The sequence below is a fragment of the Palaemon carinicauda genome, chromosome 4 (assembly GCF_036898095.1).
Source record: "Palaemon carinicauda isolate YSFRI2023 chromosome 4, ASM3689809v2, whole genome shotgun sequence".
Taxonomy (NCBI): Eukaryota; Metazoa; Arthropoda; class Malacostraca; order Decapoda; family Palaemonidae; genus Palaemon; species Palaemon carinicauda.
Window position 1 is genome coordinate 36371196 of NC_090728.1, and position 15000 is coordinate 36386195.

At 33.6% G+C, this 15000-nt stretch overlaps 1 protein-coding gene across 1 annotated transcript in view; it reads left to right on the top strand.

Annotated features, from left to right (window-relative positions):
- mGluR (metabotropic Glutamate Receptor) overlaps positions 1 to 15000 on the top strand; it is a 492277-nt gene that overhangs the window by 470390 nt on the left and 6887 nt on the right. The window contains exon 10 of the mRNA XM_068372165.1: positions 5738 to 5921. Within this exon, the coding sequence (XP_068228266.1) occupies positions 5738 to 5921 (184 nt within the window). The remainder of the gene's footprint in view (positions 1 to 5737; positions 5922 to 15000) is intronic.

Consider the following 15000-nt stretch of genomic DNA (forward strand, 5'->3'; position numbering starts at 1 on the left):
TACTTTTACATACATTTCTGAAAAAAAAAACCCTTCTCTCATACATCTCCACACTTCTAGCCGAGGTAGCCAATCATATGGCTTCTCCAAATTAATAAATACTAGATGTAGTCCCCTCTGTCTTTCTACATATGTTTTCCTTGTTTGCCTTGACGCAAAAATTATATATACCGTACCCTTTTCTGGTATAAACCCAAATTGTTCTTCACTTACTACTGTTTCATTTCTTATTCTTCCCTCTGTAATTCGTTCATAGATATTCATAGTGTTAAATATCAATTTTATCCCTCTATGGTTTGAGCAGTCCTGTATATCTGCCTTTCCTTTATATACAGGAACCATAATACTATATCACCATCTGTCCGGCATTTTTTTCTTGATGGTAGACCTTTTTAAAAAGGTTCCAGAGTATATCAACACCCCTTCTTCCCAGACATTTCCACACGCCTTCTGTTATACTATCAGGTCCAACAGCCTTTCTATTTTTCATTTTGTCAAGTGTACTTTTTACTTCTTCTTGAGATATTTGAGACTGCCCTTACTCGTGGGTTCCCCTTTCTGTTATTCTTGGATTTTAATCATTAAATAGCTTCCCAAAATGTTCTTCCCATCTTGCTCTTATGCACTCCTCTCTTGACAACACTCTCCCATTTCGGTCATTGATCTGCTTGATGCTCTAATTCTGCCTTTTCCTGTTTTACAGATCATCTTGTGACCTTCCGGTGTTTCTAAATTCTCATAAAACTCATTTATTCCTTCATATTCCACAGAACCATTTCTTCCATGCACTATCCTTGCTTCTCTATTTCATTTTACTTTATCTTACGCACCTCTTTTTATTTGATAGTCCTCTACCTGATGCTTTTCCTAATAGTTCTTCAGCTGTTTTCAATATATATATATATATATATATATATATATATATATATATATATATATATATATATGTGTATATATATATATATATATATATATATATATATATTTGTCTGTGCGTGTATGTTTCTTAAGAAATTCCATAAAAGAAACTAAGGAGATCAAATTAATCACTTATTATTGTGTATTTGTATAATTGTCCCAGGGAACTTATGTTGGTTGCCCCAACCAACTCTTGAGTTCCGCTTCGACTCCCATAGAGACAGTCATCGAACTGGATGTGCATTAAATAAAAAGACTTTTTCTCTTATCTATCTATCTATCTATCTATCTATCTATATATATATATATATATATATATATATATATATATACATACATACATATATATATCTATATACATATTGTGTGTGAATAATACTTATTTATGTTTATATATGTAAATAAATATGTATATACATATACATAATATATATGCATGTATATATGAAAATGTGAATTGGATGACCACTTATATCGGTGAATCTAGTTTATTTTTTTTTTTCCATTTTAAAGTGTCCTTTTGTGGAAGGCTTGAGTCTTTTCTGTCTTGCTTGTTGTAATGCGAAAAAATATAGATGCCAAAGAACGTGTGATCTTTTGAAAAGGCGCCGAAAGGGATTCTCAAACTGAACTACGACAATCGCTTCTTTTAGTTGATAAGTCTCAGTGAATTCAAATTTTAACTCCGACACCAACTCAACTCAGAATAAACTAGTGAATCAATAATAAGTCGTGAGTTTTACTAAAACTAGACAATAAGCTACAGCGCTTCATTGTAATATTCCTATTCTAAATATTATAGACCAAGACAAACAGTGTTCATATGTTGATGATAGTTACCATGAGTACAATATTACATACGCATGCTATTCTTTACGAAAAAAAGAAGGCTATTTCATTAAATTGGTAATAGAATTCTCATTCATATTGTCACCCAAGAAAGCCCTCAATATTATTCTCCAGATGGCTATGTAGTTATGTCCATATAAGTTGGTGAAGCTTCTTTAAAAATATGTATCATTTTGATTGTCACGAAACCTTAGCATCATACACATGTATAAAGCTGTGTATGGTGAGACTTTACTCACTCGGTCGATCAGGAATTAACACTTTTCTTCGATTGAATTCTAAAAATACTAACTTAGATCAAAGGTGAAATTAAGGATGCTCTTAGATGTTATTACGCAGAACTCTACTTGCAGATTGCGTTTGGTTCTCGATAAACGTCATCTCAAAATGAAATCTATAGGGCCAAGACAAACGAATACAGTAATGAAAAATTTATTTAACGCTCTGAATAATATTAATTTTGATATCTTAAATTATATGGGCTATAAGCTTATATTTATTTTTATCCTCGTGTAGAGGACGTATGTTTTCGTGTGAACTCTGTATAACAACAGTAACTAGGTTCTATTTCCCAGCTCTCATCCAAATCGCCTTAAAAGGAAAAAACAAAATAGGTTCACACTATGTAAGATCACAAACGGTACAGTGTAAGGTGAAAGTCAGATATAAGCTAAGTCATAGAACTGTGTATTGTAATTTGTAAAAAACGATAGGTTAATTTCCTAACAGTGCTTTTTTTCAGTGTCAGGGTAACGGAAAAGGCAACATCTAAGTTAAAACGCTTTTTTTGTACGTAATGTTTCAAAGCAAACATACTCAAACTCTCACGGTCATTAGTTTGTAATATAGTTGTTTGGAAACTAACTCACACATTTTTTTAAAAACAAAGCATTTTATTTACGAAAGAAAGTCCTAATAAATTTTGCCATTATCTATACAAACAAGAAGATAAAAATTTTCGAATTAATTGATTTCTTTCTTCAAGGGTCTAAAGGATTTATTATGTTCGTTAACATTATTGAAAATAGGAGAGATGGAAATAAAATAAGTGCCTAGAAGACAATTGGTAGATCATTTCGTTTTGATATGAACGAAGAAGACGTGAGATAACTACTCCCTATTACATCAACTAAAGATTTTCTTTCCAGTCCATCTTGGAAGTCAGCTGAGACAAAACATAATTATAGAAATAAATTCCTCTTTGTTCCATTCATAATTGGGATTCCATAGGGATAAATAATAATAAAAAAAAGAAAAACCAATAAATGATATCTCCCAGAATCTTCTTAGCGAGCTATTTGTTTTAGACTAAGGACGGTATCATATGGCAGGTGTTTTTCACCTATCAATAGAGGTTACCATGGAGATTGTAGAGCGAGCGGCGAAATAGTCAAACTTTCAGCTTTACGATTGGACGACTCACACAACTCTTAACATTTCACTAACTTATATAAGAGGGAGAATAAGATATACATCATAGTAACATCATTTAGTATTTTGAATTTATGTTAATCATGGGTGTTTGTTCATATATATATATATATATATATATATATATATATATATATATATATATATATATATATATATATATATATAAATTTTATCTTCTTGTTTGTACAGTATATAATGCCACGATTTCTTATATAAATATATATATATATATATATATATATATATATATATATATATATATATATTCAAATAAGCCATATATATATTTTTTTTTTTGATATATTAATGTCTGGATTCTCTTAACGACCTCGGGATCAGAGCCCCAGGCGAAATCTCACAAAGACAAGAGCTTGGCTCCGGCCGGGAATCGAACCCTGGTCGGCAAGCTTATATAGACAGTGACTAACCCGTGGCCGAATGGGTTAGTCACTGTCTATATAAGCTTGCCGACCAGGGTTCGATTCCCGGCCGGAGCCAAGCTCTTGTCTTTGTGAGATTTCGCCTGGGGCTCTGATCCCGAGATCGTTAAGAGAATCCAGACATTAATATATCAAAAAAAATATATATGGCTTATTTGAATATGAAAAACACGTAAAAATGTGCAAAATTTATCATATATATATATATATATATATATATATATATATATATATATATATATATATATATATATATATATATTTATATTTAATATATATATATATGTAAATATATACAGTATACATACATACATAAAACACATATATATATATATATATATATATATATATATATATATATATATACATACATACACACACATATGTGTGTGAATATATATCACTAAAACTCGGGATTTTAATCAATGTAAATATCAGCCACAATGGCATTTAATATCGAATTCTACATTGGGAATATATATCCAATGACATTTTAATCTCTGCCCAGCCAGAAGCTATTACCATAAGTGAGTTCCAGTAGATGTAAATTCCTAAGGTAGAATTCGGTATTAAATGCCATTGTAGTTGATATTTACATATGTGTGTGTATATATATATATATATATATATATATATATATATATATATATATATATATATATATATTAAAAAGCCACAAATACCTCAACCGAATCATAGAGAAATTCTGTGTGATAAGTAATTCTGTCCGACCAAGAATTCGAACCTTAGCATAAAGTAGAAATAAAGGTAGGCGGTTAACTAGACCACCCGGCTATAAAAAGATAAAAGAGTTGATCCTATAGTACATAATCCTATCAAATTCTAGATTTGTACTTAAAATCTAAATCAATCTATTGCCACCATTATAGAAAATGGGAAGTTTGTAACCCTTGGGATTTTCCATGATGATTTTATCACGAACAACTCATTTTTATACAACTGTGGTTAAATTAAATGTAAAATGTCACTAGAAATATCAATCTTATATACTTTAGAGTCTACATATAGCTACCACCGTATACCACATCACCGACAATTTTGACTAATGTTGAGAATAAAACATGATAAGATAAACCAATTGACGAACTAACCTTGCTTCTCGCAGTACCATAAGTGTCGGTGAATACTAATTACAAGTAATTATCGTATTTGCGTGTTAATATAAAGGCTCTCAAATCATGGCAATCAGCAGGAGAAAGAGAAATCAAACAATCTTCAAAGCAAGCAATGAAATCCAGTTATTTTAGGCTGTGAAAGAACTAATAATGTAATTATGATAACAACAACCATATGAACAATATACAGAAAAATAATAATGGTAATCCATACACTACCTAGGCACCATGAGTAACAATGGTCAATATGGGTAGAGCCAACTCAACCATGCAATTTTCCCCCACACCCTGGCTAGGTACTTTGACGAAAGGAAGGACAGTAATAATGGATTTGAAATAAAAATAGCTTCATTTTAACTCATCAGATATAGTAATGGTGGTTTCTTAGAACAATATGTGGCAGCAGTCATTTTTCCCTGTGTGAGTTCATGATAAAACTTTCTAAACAAAAGTAAACATAACTAAAGAGTCTCCTCTACCCTTACCAAGAGAAAAGTGGCCACTGAACAATTACACTGCAGTAGTTAACCCCTTGAGATAAGAGAAATTGTTTGGTAATCAGTGTTGTCAAGTATATGAGGACAGAGGAGAATATTTAAAGAATAGGCCAGACTATTCGGTATATATGTAGGCAAAGGGAAAATGAACAGTAACCAGGGAGAAGGATCCAATATAGTACTGACTGGCCAGTCAAAGGACCCCATAACTCTCTAGCAGTAGTATCTTAACGGGTGGCTGGTGCCCGGGCCAACCTATTGAACCATTGTATACAAATCTACTCTGTGTTTGTACTAAGGCTTCTGATTTAGAGGTTTAGCTAAATATCTATGTATGTACCTATGAAAGATTTTAGATATGTATTCAAAATAATTTTTTTAGATATTATCTGTGGACATAATCTTTGAAGACATTAACTGACATTTTTCTCCCTATTGTTTTCTCTCTCCCCTTAAACCATAGGTGCAAATAACGACGCTGTGTGTTGCGATATCGTTATCCGCCTCGGTGGCGCTTGTGTGTCTATACTCCCCTAAAATCTACATAATCGTCTTCCACCCTGATAAAAACGTACGTAAACTCACTATGAACAGCGCCACCTATAAGAAGGCCCCGACAGCCTCCAGCGCCGTCTCCCTCAACCACGGTAAGTGACGTGGCTTGACAGATCCATATGATTTGTGTGTGAATTTTCCATATACATTTTTGGTTTTTCTTAAATGCTGTATCATGCTTCTTTCTTATCAGTGTTATTTTATTAGAGTTTATGATTCATGAATAGGTATATTTTCTTCTCTTGCTTTGTTTTCTTGTTAATTATGATCCTTTCTTCATTAATAACTTCCTGAAAAAAAAATTTCTTTCAGTCATGTTAGCTATATCATAACAACCATTTGTAAAACGAAATTAAGATAACGCAACAATTTTCAAGTCTCACCTGCTGTTTATCATATTTAAAATTTTCACCAAACGTTAATAAATATCAATTTTTATCATAAAATTGAGCATTATCATCGAGATTCATTTATTGTAAAAACAATAGCGAGATTATTTAAAAATAAATCAAATTAAAAGTGTAAAATAGACGAAAAACAAAGTTAAATATAACGATTGACTTTTATTCACAGATCTGGTGTAATTTAAATTACCCATATAGACTTAGTCATATTGGCTTTAAAAACCACCGTCAGCAAAAATATCAATTTCTCGTCTTTCGTAGTAAATTTAATAACTTCCAGAACCTAAAAGTAATTCTGAAAACGATATTATTGTTATCAATAACAGAAGGTACGCTAATTCGGTATAGAAATACTTATTACTAATAAAATTATATTCTAGAAAATAATTGCCACACTAAATTTACTAAATATTTTCTGGATAGCAGATGACAATAGTTAACGCCAGAATATAAATATAAGATTCTTGCTATGAGCATAATACTTCCCGTTCTTTTTTCTTCCTTTTCTTTCACAGTTGCAGAGGTTATTAAGAAATTATTAGGCATAAGGAAGCTTCCATTAAGTCTCGCATATCAGACATTTTTTATTCTTTTCACTTGGAAACGTTTTCCGTGGCATTGCTTAGAAGCTTAATTAAGAAAAATCGTTTAAAGACTCTTGCAGTTCTGAAACCAGACAAATCTCATGATTTTCTAATATTTATATTTCTTTGGAACGAGATAAACCCCTTAGTTGAAAACTAGACCATTGGCTGTGTAAACAGTGCTTCTGAAATATCCCATATAACATCTGACTTTCTTTGATTGTGGTGGCCGATGCGGTAACATCCCTGACTGGTGAATGCCAGTCTGGATTTCGAGCCCCGCTCGTTAGTTCCTTTGATCGCTGCAACCTTACCATCCTTTTGAGCTAAGGATGGGGCGCCGGGTTTTGGGGAACCTATCGGTCTATTTGCTGAGTCATCAGCAGCCATTGCCTGGCCCTCCTTGGTCCTAGCCCGGGTGGAGAGGGGGCTGGTCACTGATCATATGTATATATTGTCAGTCTCTAGGGCATTGTCCTGCTTGATAATGCAATGTCATTGTCCCTTGCCTCTGCCATTCATGAGCGGCCTTTAAAGCTTTTAAAGAATATACACAAAGGATGACTCAATGAATGGAAAATTCCATAAAGGAAATTCCATATAATGTGCAGGACGTAAACATGATATACTCGAGATACCGATCAGGAAGGTGCAAGTCAGGAGGATGCTAAAGTTGTTGGGAATGGCAGCAATAAAGTAAGTATAAAACAAAGTGGAGTAGATGGACAACACTCACTTGCCATGTTTTTCTCGTCTTTGTTTTTAGGACTGAAAAGCGGAAGATAAAGCCGTAGTAAAATACCTTTGAAAAACAACGAAAAGGCAAAATGATACAGGAAAAAGAGAGAGAGAGAGAGAGAGAGAGAGAGAGAGAGAGAGAGAGAGAGAGAGAGAGAGAGAGAGAGAGAGAGAGAGAGAGAGAGAGAGAGAGTATGTGCTCTGAAAATATCTCCATAATCCATTTGTCATAATGCACCAAATATGAGTTTGCATGTCACATAATATTCAATTATTTAATTAGATTACTATTCAGCAATAACTTTAATTTCAACTTGAGAATTATTGTTTCGATAGCATCTTAGAAAAAGTTGGAGGAAAGGAGATAAGAGCGAGATATTACCTTTAGGATATATGATAAAAGTAAACTGATATATCATAGAATGACGTAGAAGAAACTCATCAAGATAAAATAGGAAAGGTAGTGTTAACAAGTGGAATGAAGAAGGATAACATTTTAGCAAAATAAAGGAAGTTTGTCGAAATGAAGAAGAAAAATATGGGCTAATTACCACTGTAATTAAATAGAAGAAAAAGATTCAAGGAAATATAATGAGAAAAAAATGAGTCGTTTATTTCGCCCAAAACTACAGAAGATTAATTTATGAAAAAAAAAAATAGGAAGGTAAATAATAGATTAAGAAGGAATTTGATAATTTCCTGGAGAATGGCATAATCGAAACTTTTTTTTAATATTTGAATTATCTTCATAAAATTATGGTTAGATACCACCTGAATTAAAAAAAGAATAATAGATAATTAATGATGCATTGTCAGAAACAATTTGATTAAAAAATTACTTAAGAAAAAACAAACAAAGGGTCTTATCTCTGTGAACTTAGTAAAGAAAAGCTATTTTCGTAAATATTAAAGATAGACAATCGGAAAAAAGTTTTTAATCTTATCCAACTTCTTAAAGAAAAGTAAAAGTAGATGATACTATAAAAGAGGAGTAGGATCTTATATCAGAGAATAATACGGCAGGTGATCAGTAAAAATGAAATGTAGTGGTAGAAATTAAGAGAAAAATTAATAGACGAGGGAATCATTGTTTAAGAAAAAAAAATAAACAAGTGAATAGAAACAGAAGAAATGGGTTTCTTATTTTAAAGGTTTAAAAAACGTTCATGAATTGCAGAGACAAGAGAGAGTGACATTGCCCTATCAAGTAGGGCAATGTCCTAGAGATTGACCATATATACATATGATCGGCGCCCAAGCCCCCTCTCCACCCAATCTAAGACCAAGGAGGGTCAGGCAATGTCTGCTGATGGCTCAGCAGATAGATCTATAGGCTCCCCCGAACCCTCCAATCTTAGCTCTCAAGGGTGGTGAGGTTACAGCGATCAAAAGAGCTAGCGAGTTTGAGCGGGACTTGAACCCTAGTCTGGCGTTCATCAGTTAGGGACGTTACTGCATCGGCCATCAGGAATGTATCCAAAGGATGCTTATGGACAATAAAACATGGAGAGGATAACGGACAGAGAAGGAAATCTTACCACAGAACGGTATAGACGATTAACTTATCAGAAAAGAAAGTCGAATAGAATAACTAGACGTGGGATCTTCATTTTTATGAAAAGAATGTTGGGGAAAATTAGTAAAAAGGAGATGGAGCATACCCAAGAGTTATCAGAGACTTTAAATAGTATTTATGATAAGCAGTGAAGGATAGAAGAGAAACATGGTCTTATTCAAAGATTATGCATAGAAGAATATCTTTTAAAAAATGGATTGAGGAGAAAATCTGTTATCAAATCGAGTATGATCGAGTATCTCTTTTGCTAACCCCCCCCCCCCCCCCCGCCACGTGATAGTAAGAGAAAGGAAATAAGATTGATCATTTCTAAGGAGAAGACCTTTTCAAGCAGAAAGTGAAAGGTGTAGGATAGGAAAAGGAGAGTGGGATCTTTTCCTTCAAAATATGGTAAAAATATGTCTGTCTCGAAAAGGAGAGGTTAAGGATGGGAATGAACAGGCGTGGAATTTTATCCTAGACAAAGCCGTATGAGAGTATTTTCTGCAAAAACCTAAAATAGTAAATAAAACTGGATGAGAGGAGGAAAAATCACTTCCCAGATATTGAAAGTGTAAAAAACACCCTTTCACATTAACAAAAGTTGTACAAAGAAGATAAAAGGAGTTAGAGCTCTTACCAAGAAATATGGTCTAAGGCTACATAGAAATGATAAATTTGGTGATAGAGAATATAGCTGTAGAGTATCATAAGAAAATTATGGTGAAAACACATAAGTGTATTGAATCTTATCCTGGAGAATATGAAGGAAAGAGGCGTAGAAGTAAAAGGAGTTGTATTTTGTGCTTGAGAGATTGGAGAGAATAAAAAAAAGAAGAGAGATTTTGCGCCAGAGACTGTATTCGAGTCCTGCTAAAACTTGTTAGTTCCTTTTGTCGCTGCAATCCCATCATCCTTGTGAGCTAAGGATGGGTGATTTAGGAGAGCATATAGGTCTATCTGCTGAGTCATCATCAGCCATTGCCTGCTTGGTCCTAGCTTGGGTGGAGAGGAGGCTTGGGTGCTGATTGTATGTAATATGGTCAGTCTCTAGGACATTGTCCTGTTAATAGGGCAATGCCACTGTCCCTTGCCTCTGCCATTCATGAGCGGCCTTTAAACGTTTAAATCCTTTTCCAAAATAAAATAAAGGAGGAGAAAATCATAAAAAGTGTAATCTTAGAATATCCTATGAAGCGCATTAGAATATTTCCTGCAAAAACAAAACTGACGGGATGGAAAAAATATTATTTTATTCAAAAGATGTAGCAGAAGGCCATTTCCGGGGTAATTTTTTTTAGAAAATAGAATAGATAAAGTAAGATACTCTGAGAGAGACGACAGAAGAATGTCATTTCAAATAAAAAATAAAAAAGATTATTTTCTTAACCAAGGCACACACGAGTGGATTTTATTTTTTTATTTTTTTTTTACGAAATAAAAAAACAAGCAAGTGTGCAGGATAAAAAAAGAAAAAATCAACTTTCGTTACATAAAATGTAATGTTGAAGAGAAACGTCTTTTCAACAAATGGAAAGGCGAATAAGAGACAGTAAGAAACAAGAGTGTGGACTGGAGACAAACGACAAATTACAGAGGTCGACACAGGGCTTATGAAGAATAGGTTTAATCTCCCTACAGAAAGGTCAGTAAAAGAACGCCTTTTTGAAACTATGAAAGGCGGAGAATGAGGAGAAAAATGCCATTAACATATCACAGAAAAATTCCTTTTCATAAATTGTAAATTCGGAGGCTAGCTAAGGAAGGTTTGCAATTTTTGCATGGAAATTGCAATAGAAGATTTTTGTCAGCAAATGTAAATTTGGCATAAAGGAGAAAAATAGGGTAGGAGCCCCTTTCAAAAATATCTGCAAATAAAAGAAAAATTACAATACTAGAAAAGAAGGGGATTAATGATATCCCATAAAATGCTACAAAAGAACGACTAAAAAAAACGAAGAACAGAACAAAATCTTCTACAGGAATTATGTAAAAAAGAACCTTTCACAAAGAAGGAAAAGAAGGAAGAATACGATAAAAGAACAACTCAAACGACAAAGAGCAGAAAAATCGGAATAAATCTTCTCCAGGAATTATGTAAAAAAGAACCTTTCAAAAGAAGGAAGAATACAATAAAAGAACAACTCAAACGACAAAGAACAGAAAAAAATCGGAATAAATCTTCTCCAGGAATTATGTAAAAAAGAACCTTTCAAAAGAAGGAAGAATACAATAAAAGAACAACTCAAACGACAAAGAACAGAAAAAAATCGGAATAAATCTTCTCCAGGAATTATGTAAAAAAGAACCTTTCACAAACAAAGAGGGAAAAGAACGGAAGAAATATGGCAGAACAACTTTTCAAAAGAGGAGAATTGTAAGATGGGAGGAACTATTTGTACAATGCGATTCGCAAGAATATAATACAAGAATTTTAGAAAAAAAATTTCTTACGAAATGCTGAGCAAGAACTCATACAGAACAAAATGAAAATGTAACATTAGTGTCGTCCCAAAAACAGTTCTTCAACAATACTATTTTCGAAGAAGACTATTTTCGAAAAAAATAAATAATAAAGCAAGAGAAAAACAAGGTAGATCTTATATCCAATGGATTTCAGTAAAAGAACCCGTTTTGAACATGAACAAGGGTAAAAAAAAAAAGAAATGGAAAATAAAAAGAGAGTTTGTTATATCAATAAGTGCACTGTTAAAAATTTGCAGTAAAACGGTAAAAAACCTGGAATAAATGTTGCTAGGCCTTTACCGATATAAAAAAAAAAAACTATATATTGACGTTAAGGAATGACATTACGGTCACCAACCCATAAAAGATAACAAAATAGGGTAAAAATTACGGTCGCCTGTATTTCTGAAAATATGGCTGGGAACCGTATATTTTTATGAAGAAGTTCCTATGAAAAGTACGTTTTTTTTCCTTATCAGAAAGTGCATCAGATTATTGATTCAAATACTGCAAAATTAATGTATAGAGATGGTTTGGGCATGCTCTTCGCACTCTCCAAGAGAGATTAGTTCACCAAACGTTCAGTTGGGCTCTACACGGCACTAAAAGAATTGGAAGACCCAGACCTACATGGCTGAGGACTATGAAGCGTGAAGTAAGATGATGAATGGAGAAGTATTGAATTAAAAGCTCAAGATAGAGACGACTGGCGAAATCTAACCTAGGCCCTTTGCGTCAATAGGCGTAGGAGATGATGATGATGGTGAAACAGAGTAGGAACGTAACCCAAGAATGGTATACGAGCTTCTTAAATAAAGAAGCTAACAGCGTAGACAAAGAGTGATGAGATATTTAATAAAGAGGAAAGGGGCAAAAGATGAAAATTGAGAGTGATCTTACTACAGAAAGTGCGTAGAAAAAATGCTTTAAAGGAAAAAAAAAATAGGAGAAGGGGATCTGGATATAAATGTTTGCAATCATATCCCAGAGAACAGAAGAAAAGGCTCTTCAATAAAATTAAAAGTTGGCGAGAGAAGAATAGGAAGTAAGCGAAGCGAAACTTTTCAAAAATGATGTTGATCTCCTATTCCAGAGAATTTTTGTGCGATGGAAAAAAAGAAAAGAAAAAAAAATAGGAAAGGGAGATCTCTTAGTTTAAAAAGAGCAATAAAGGGACACATTAAAAATAAGGAAAGGATAGAAGAAACAAGAAATAGGATCTAATGCCAGAGAATACTGTAAAACAAATAGCGAATGTGGCAAGTGAAGACAAGGTGAAAAAGGAAAAACATAAAGGAAAAGAGTGGGAATGGAGAAAATTTTGTCAGTTTCTTATTCAAGGGAAAGTTCCATGATAAAAAAGTAGTGATGGGATCTCGTCCCAAGCAATTGACTTAAAATGTCAACTTTTTAAGAAAAGTGATATTTGAAGTTTGATAAAAACGTAATGTTGTTTTTGTTTATATCATAGATTTAGATTCCTGGAAGGAATACACTTCTAAAAAGGACGGAAAGTTAGAGGAGTGACGAAAAATAATATGGGATTTTTTAATAAAGGGAATAAAAACACCTTAAAAAGGTCTGCAGTCTCTTGACATTGAGGGCTTTAGAGGAGGAGTTCCATTTCAAGCCAGTTGGAAAATGAAGCATATGAGAAATGGAGGTTGTCTCATTATGCAGTGTGATTTTGATGAACAGCTTTTTTTAGAATAAAGTTGCATATGAGCAGAAAACTAAAATTTGATTTTATCTCGGAGAATAATGTTGAAGAATAATTATGTATAAAAAAATGAAAGAAAAAGGACAGAACTTTCCTTTTCCATTATGAAAACAGGAATGACAAACGACAGGAGACGAAAAGTTTGTTATTACTTCATAGAATTAAGTGGAAAAAACATTAACAGAGAGAAACTAATTTTATGATATACTAAATAGAGAGTAAAGATATCCAAGAAAACATGTAATAAAATCGCGTTCTCAAAGGAGGGGAGATAGATTAATAAAGAAGAAGGCAAAGAACAAGGCCTTTCCAGAAAATGGGAAGAAGTTGGTTGCATGGAAAAAAAAGAATGAGGCCTTATACAAGGGAATATTGACAAAGAATATTTTTTGGTCATACAGTATTACAGAATGTGTATAGAAGAGTATCTAAAGAAAATAAAACTAGGAGAGGGGAAAAGATAACACTTGTCCCAGGTAGGAAGACATTTCGAAGAAAAAGGAAAATATGGGAAAGAAGAAATAAAAAGAGGTATGTTGTCTCAGACAATAACGATGAAAAGGATGATATTAGGAAACAGGAGTTAGTTGTTATCTTGAATAATTGAGTATAAAAACGCGTAACCTATATATCTTGTACTCATATGAATAAACCCTTCATAGCTCTCCGACTTAAAGATATAATAAAAGCCGCCAAAGAACAATGCAATAACCCAGATATCATCTTACAAAATGGTGTTGAGTTAGCGATCGACTGGGTCATGAAAAAAAGTAGAATATTTGAAAACGATGAATGACATCCTGCAGGATCTTTCTAAGTCCAAACATCTGACAAAGGACAACAATGATGAACTCAAGAGGATTTTAAAGGCTAAAGATCAACGTGTCCCCATTAAATTTCCAAAGATTGCAGGTGGCTATGAAGTTGATTACTGAGAAAACGCAAAGCAGAGAACTATGACCCACCTATAAGATATAGATGGTGCATGACGAGATTCCAGTCTCTCACATCCCAGTCACCTGCTTCTTGAAGTGGAGTTTATTGACATGCTACAAGATAAAGTACATAACAAAGCCATTGCCTTCCCTAACATGGAAAGTCTTTGCGGGAATGTCCCCTTTGAGGAAACCATAAATATAATCTTAGATCATGTATACATATCAAACATGGATCCCATACTTATAACCATAGAGGTCTTCAGAGGTATAATGAAAGCCTATACTATAGGGTCTTCATTCCTCTCCACCCATGGGGTACCATTTTGAAATAGTAGATGGTCTTGCCATGAGGTCCCTTCTAGAGGACTTCATATGATCTTATGATAGAAATATAAAGAAGATTCAGCGATTTTTACCACCCCAAAACTACTGACACAACTTGTTGTCAGCCTCAAAGGAGGAGTGCCCTGCCCCGTGAGGCATCGTTAGTTGCGATGCTAACCATACCCGGTAACAGTACTGACACTTAGGAACAGCACTGGCCCCGTGAACCGATGAGGGGGTGTACGGATGTAGTATACAACATCTCAAGGCTAAAGATATGTAAATCTCATATCAATGACTACATCGGCAATCGACTATGAGACTCCAGAGAAGTGCGTTGGCAAGCAGAAATCATGGGGCCATACACAAACGCTTCAACCGTGAGCTAATCAGTAGCACCCTGATCACCTAGATATACTGTATATGAAGCGATGAGCATCAC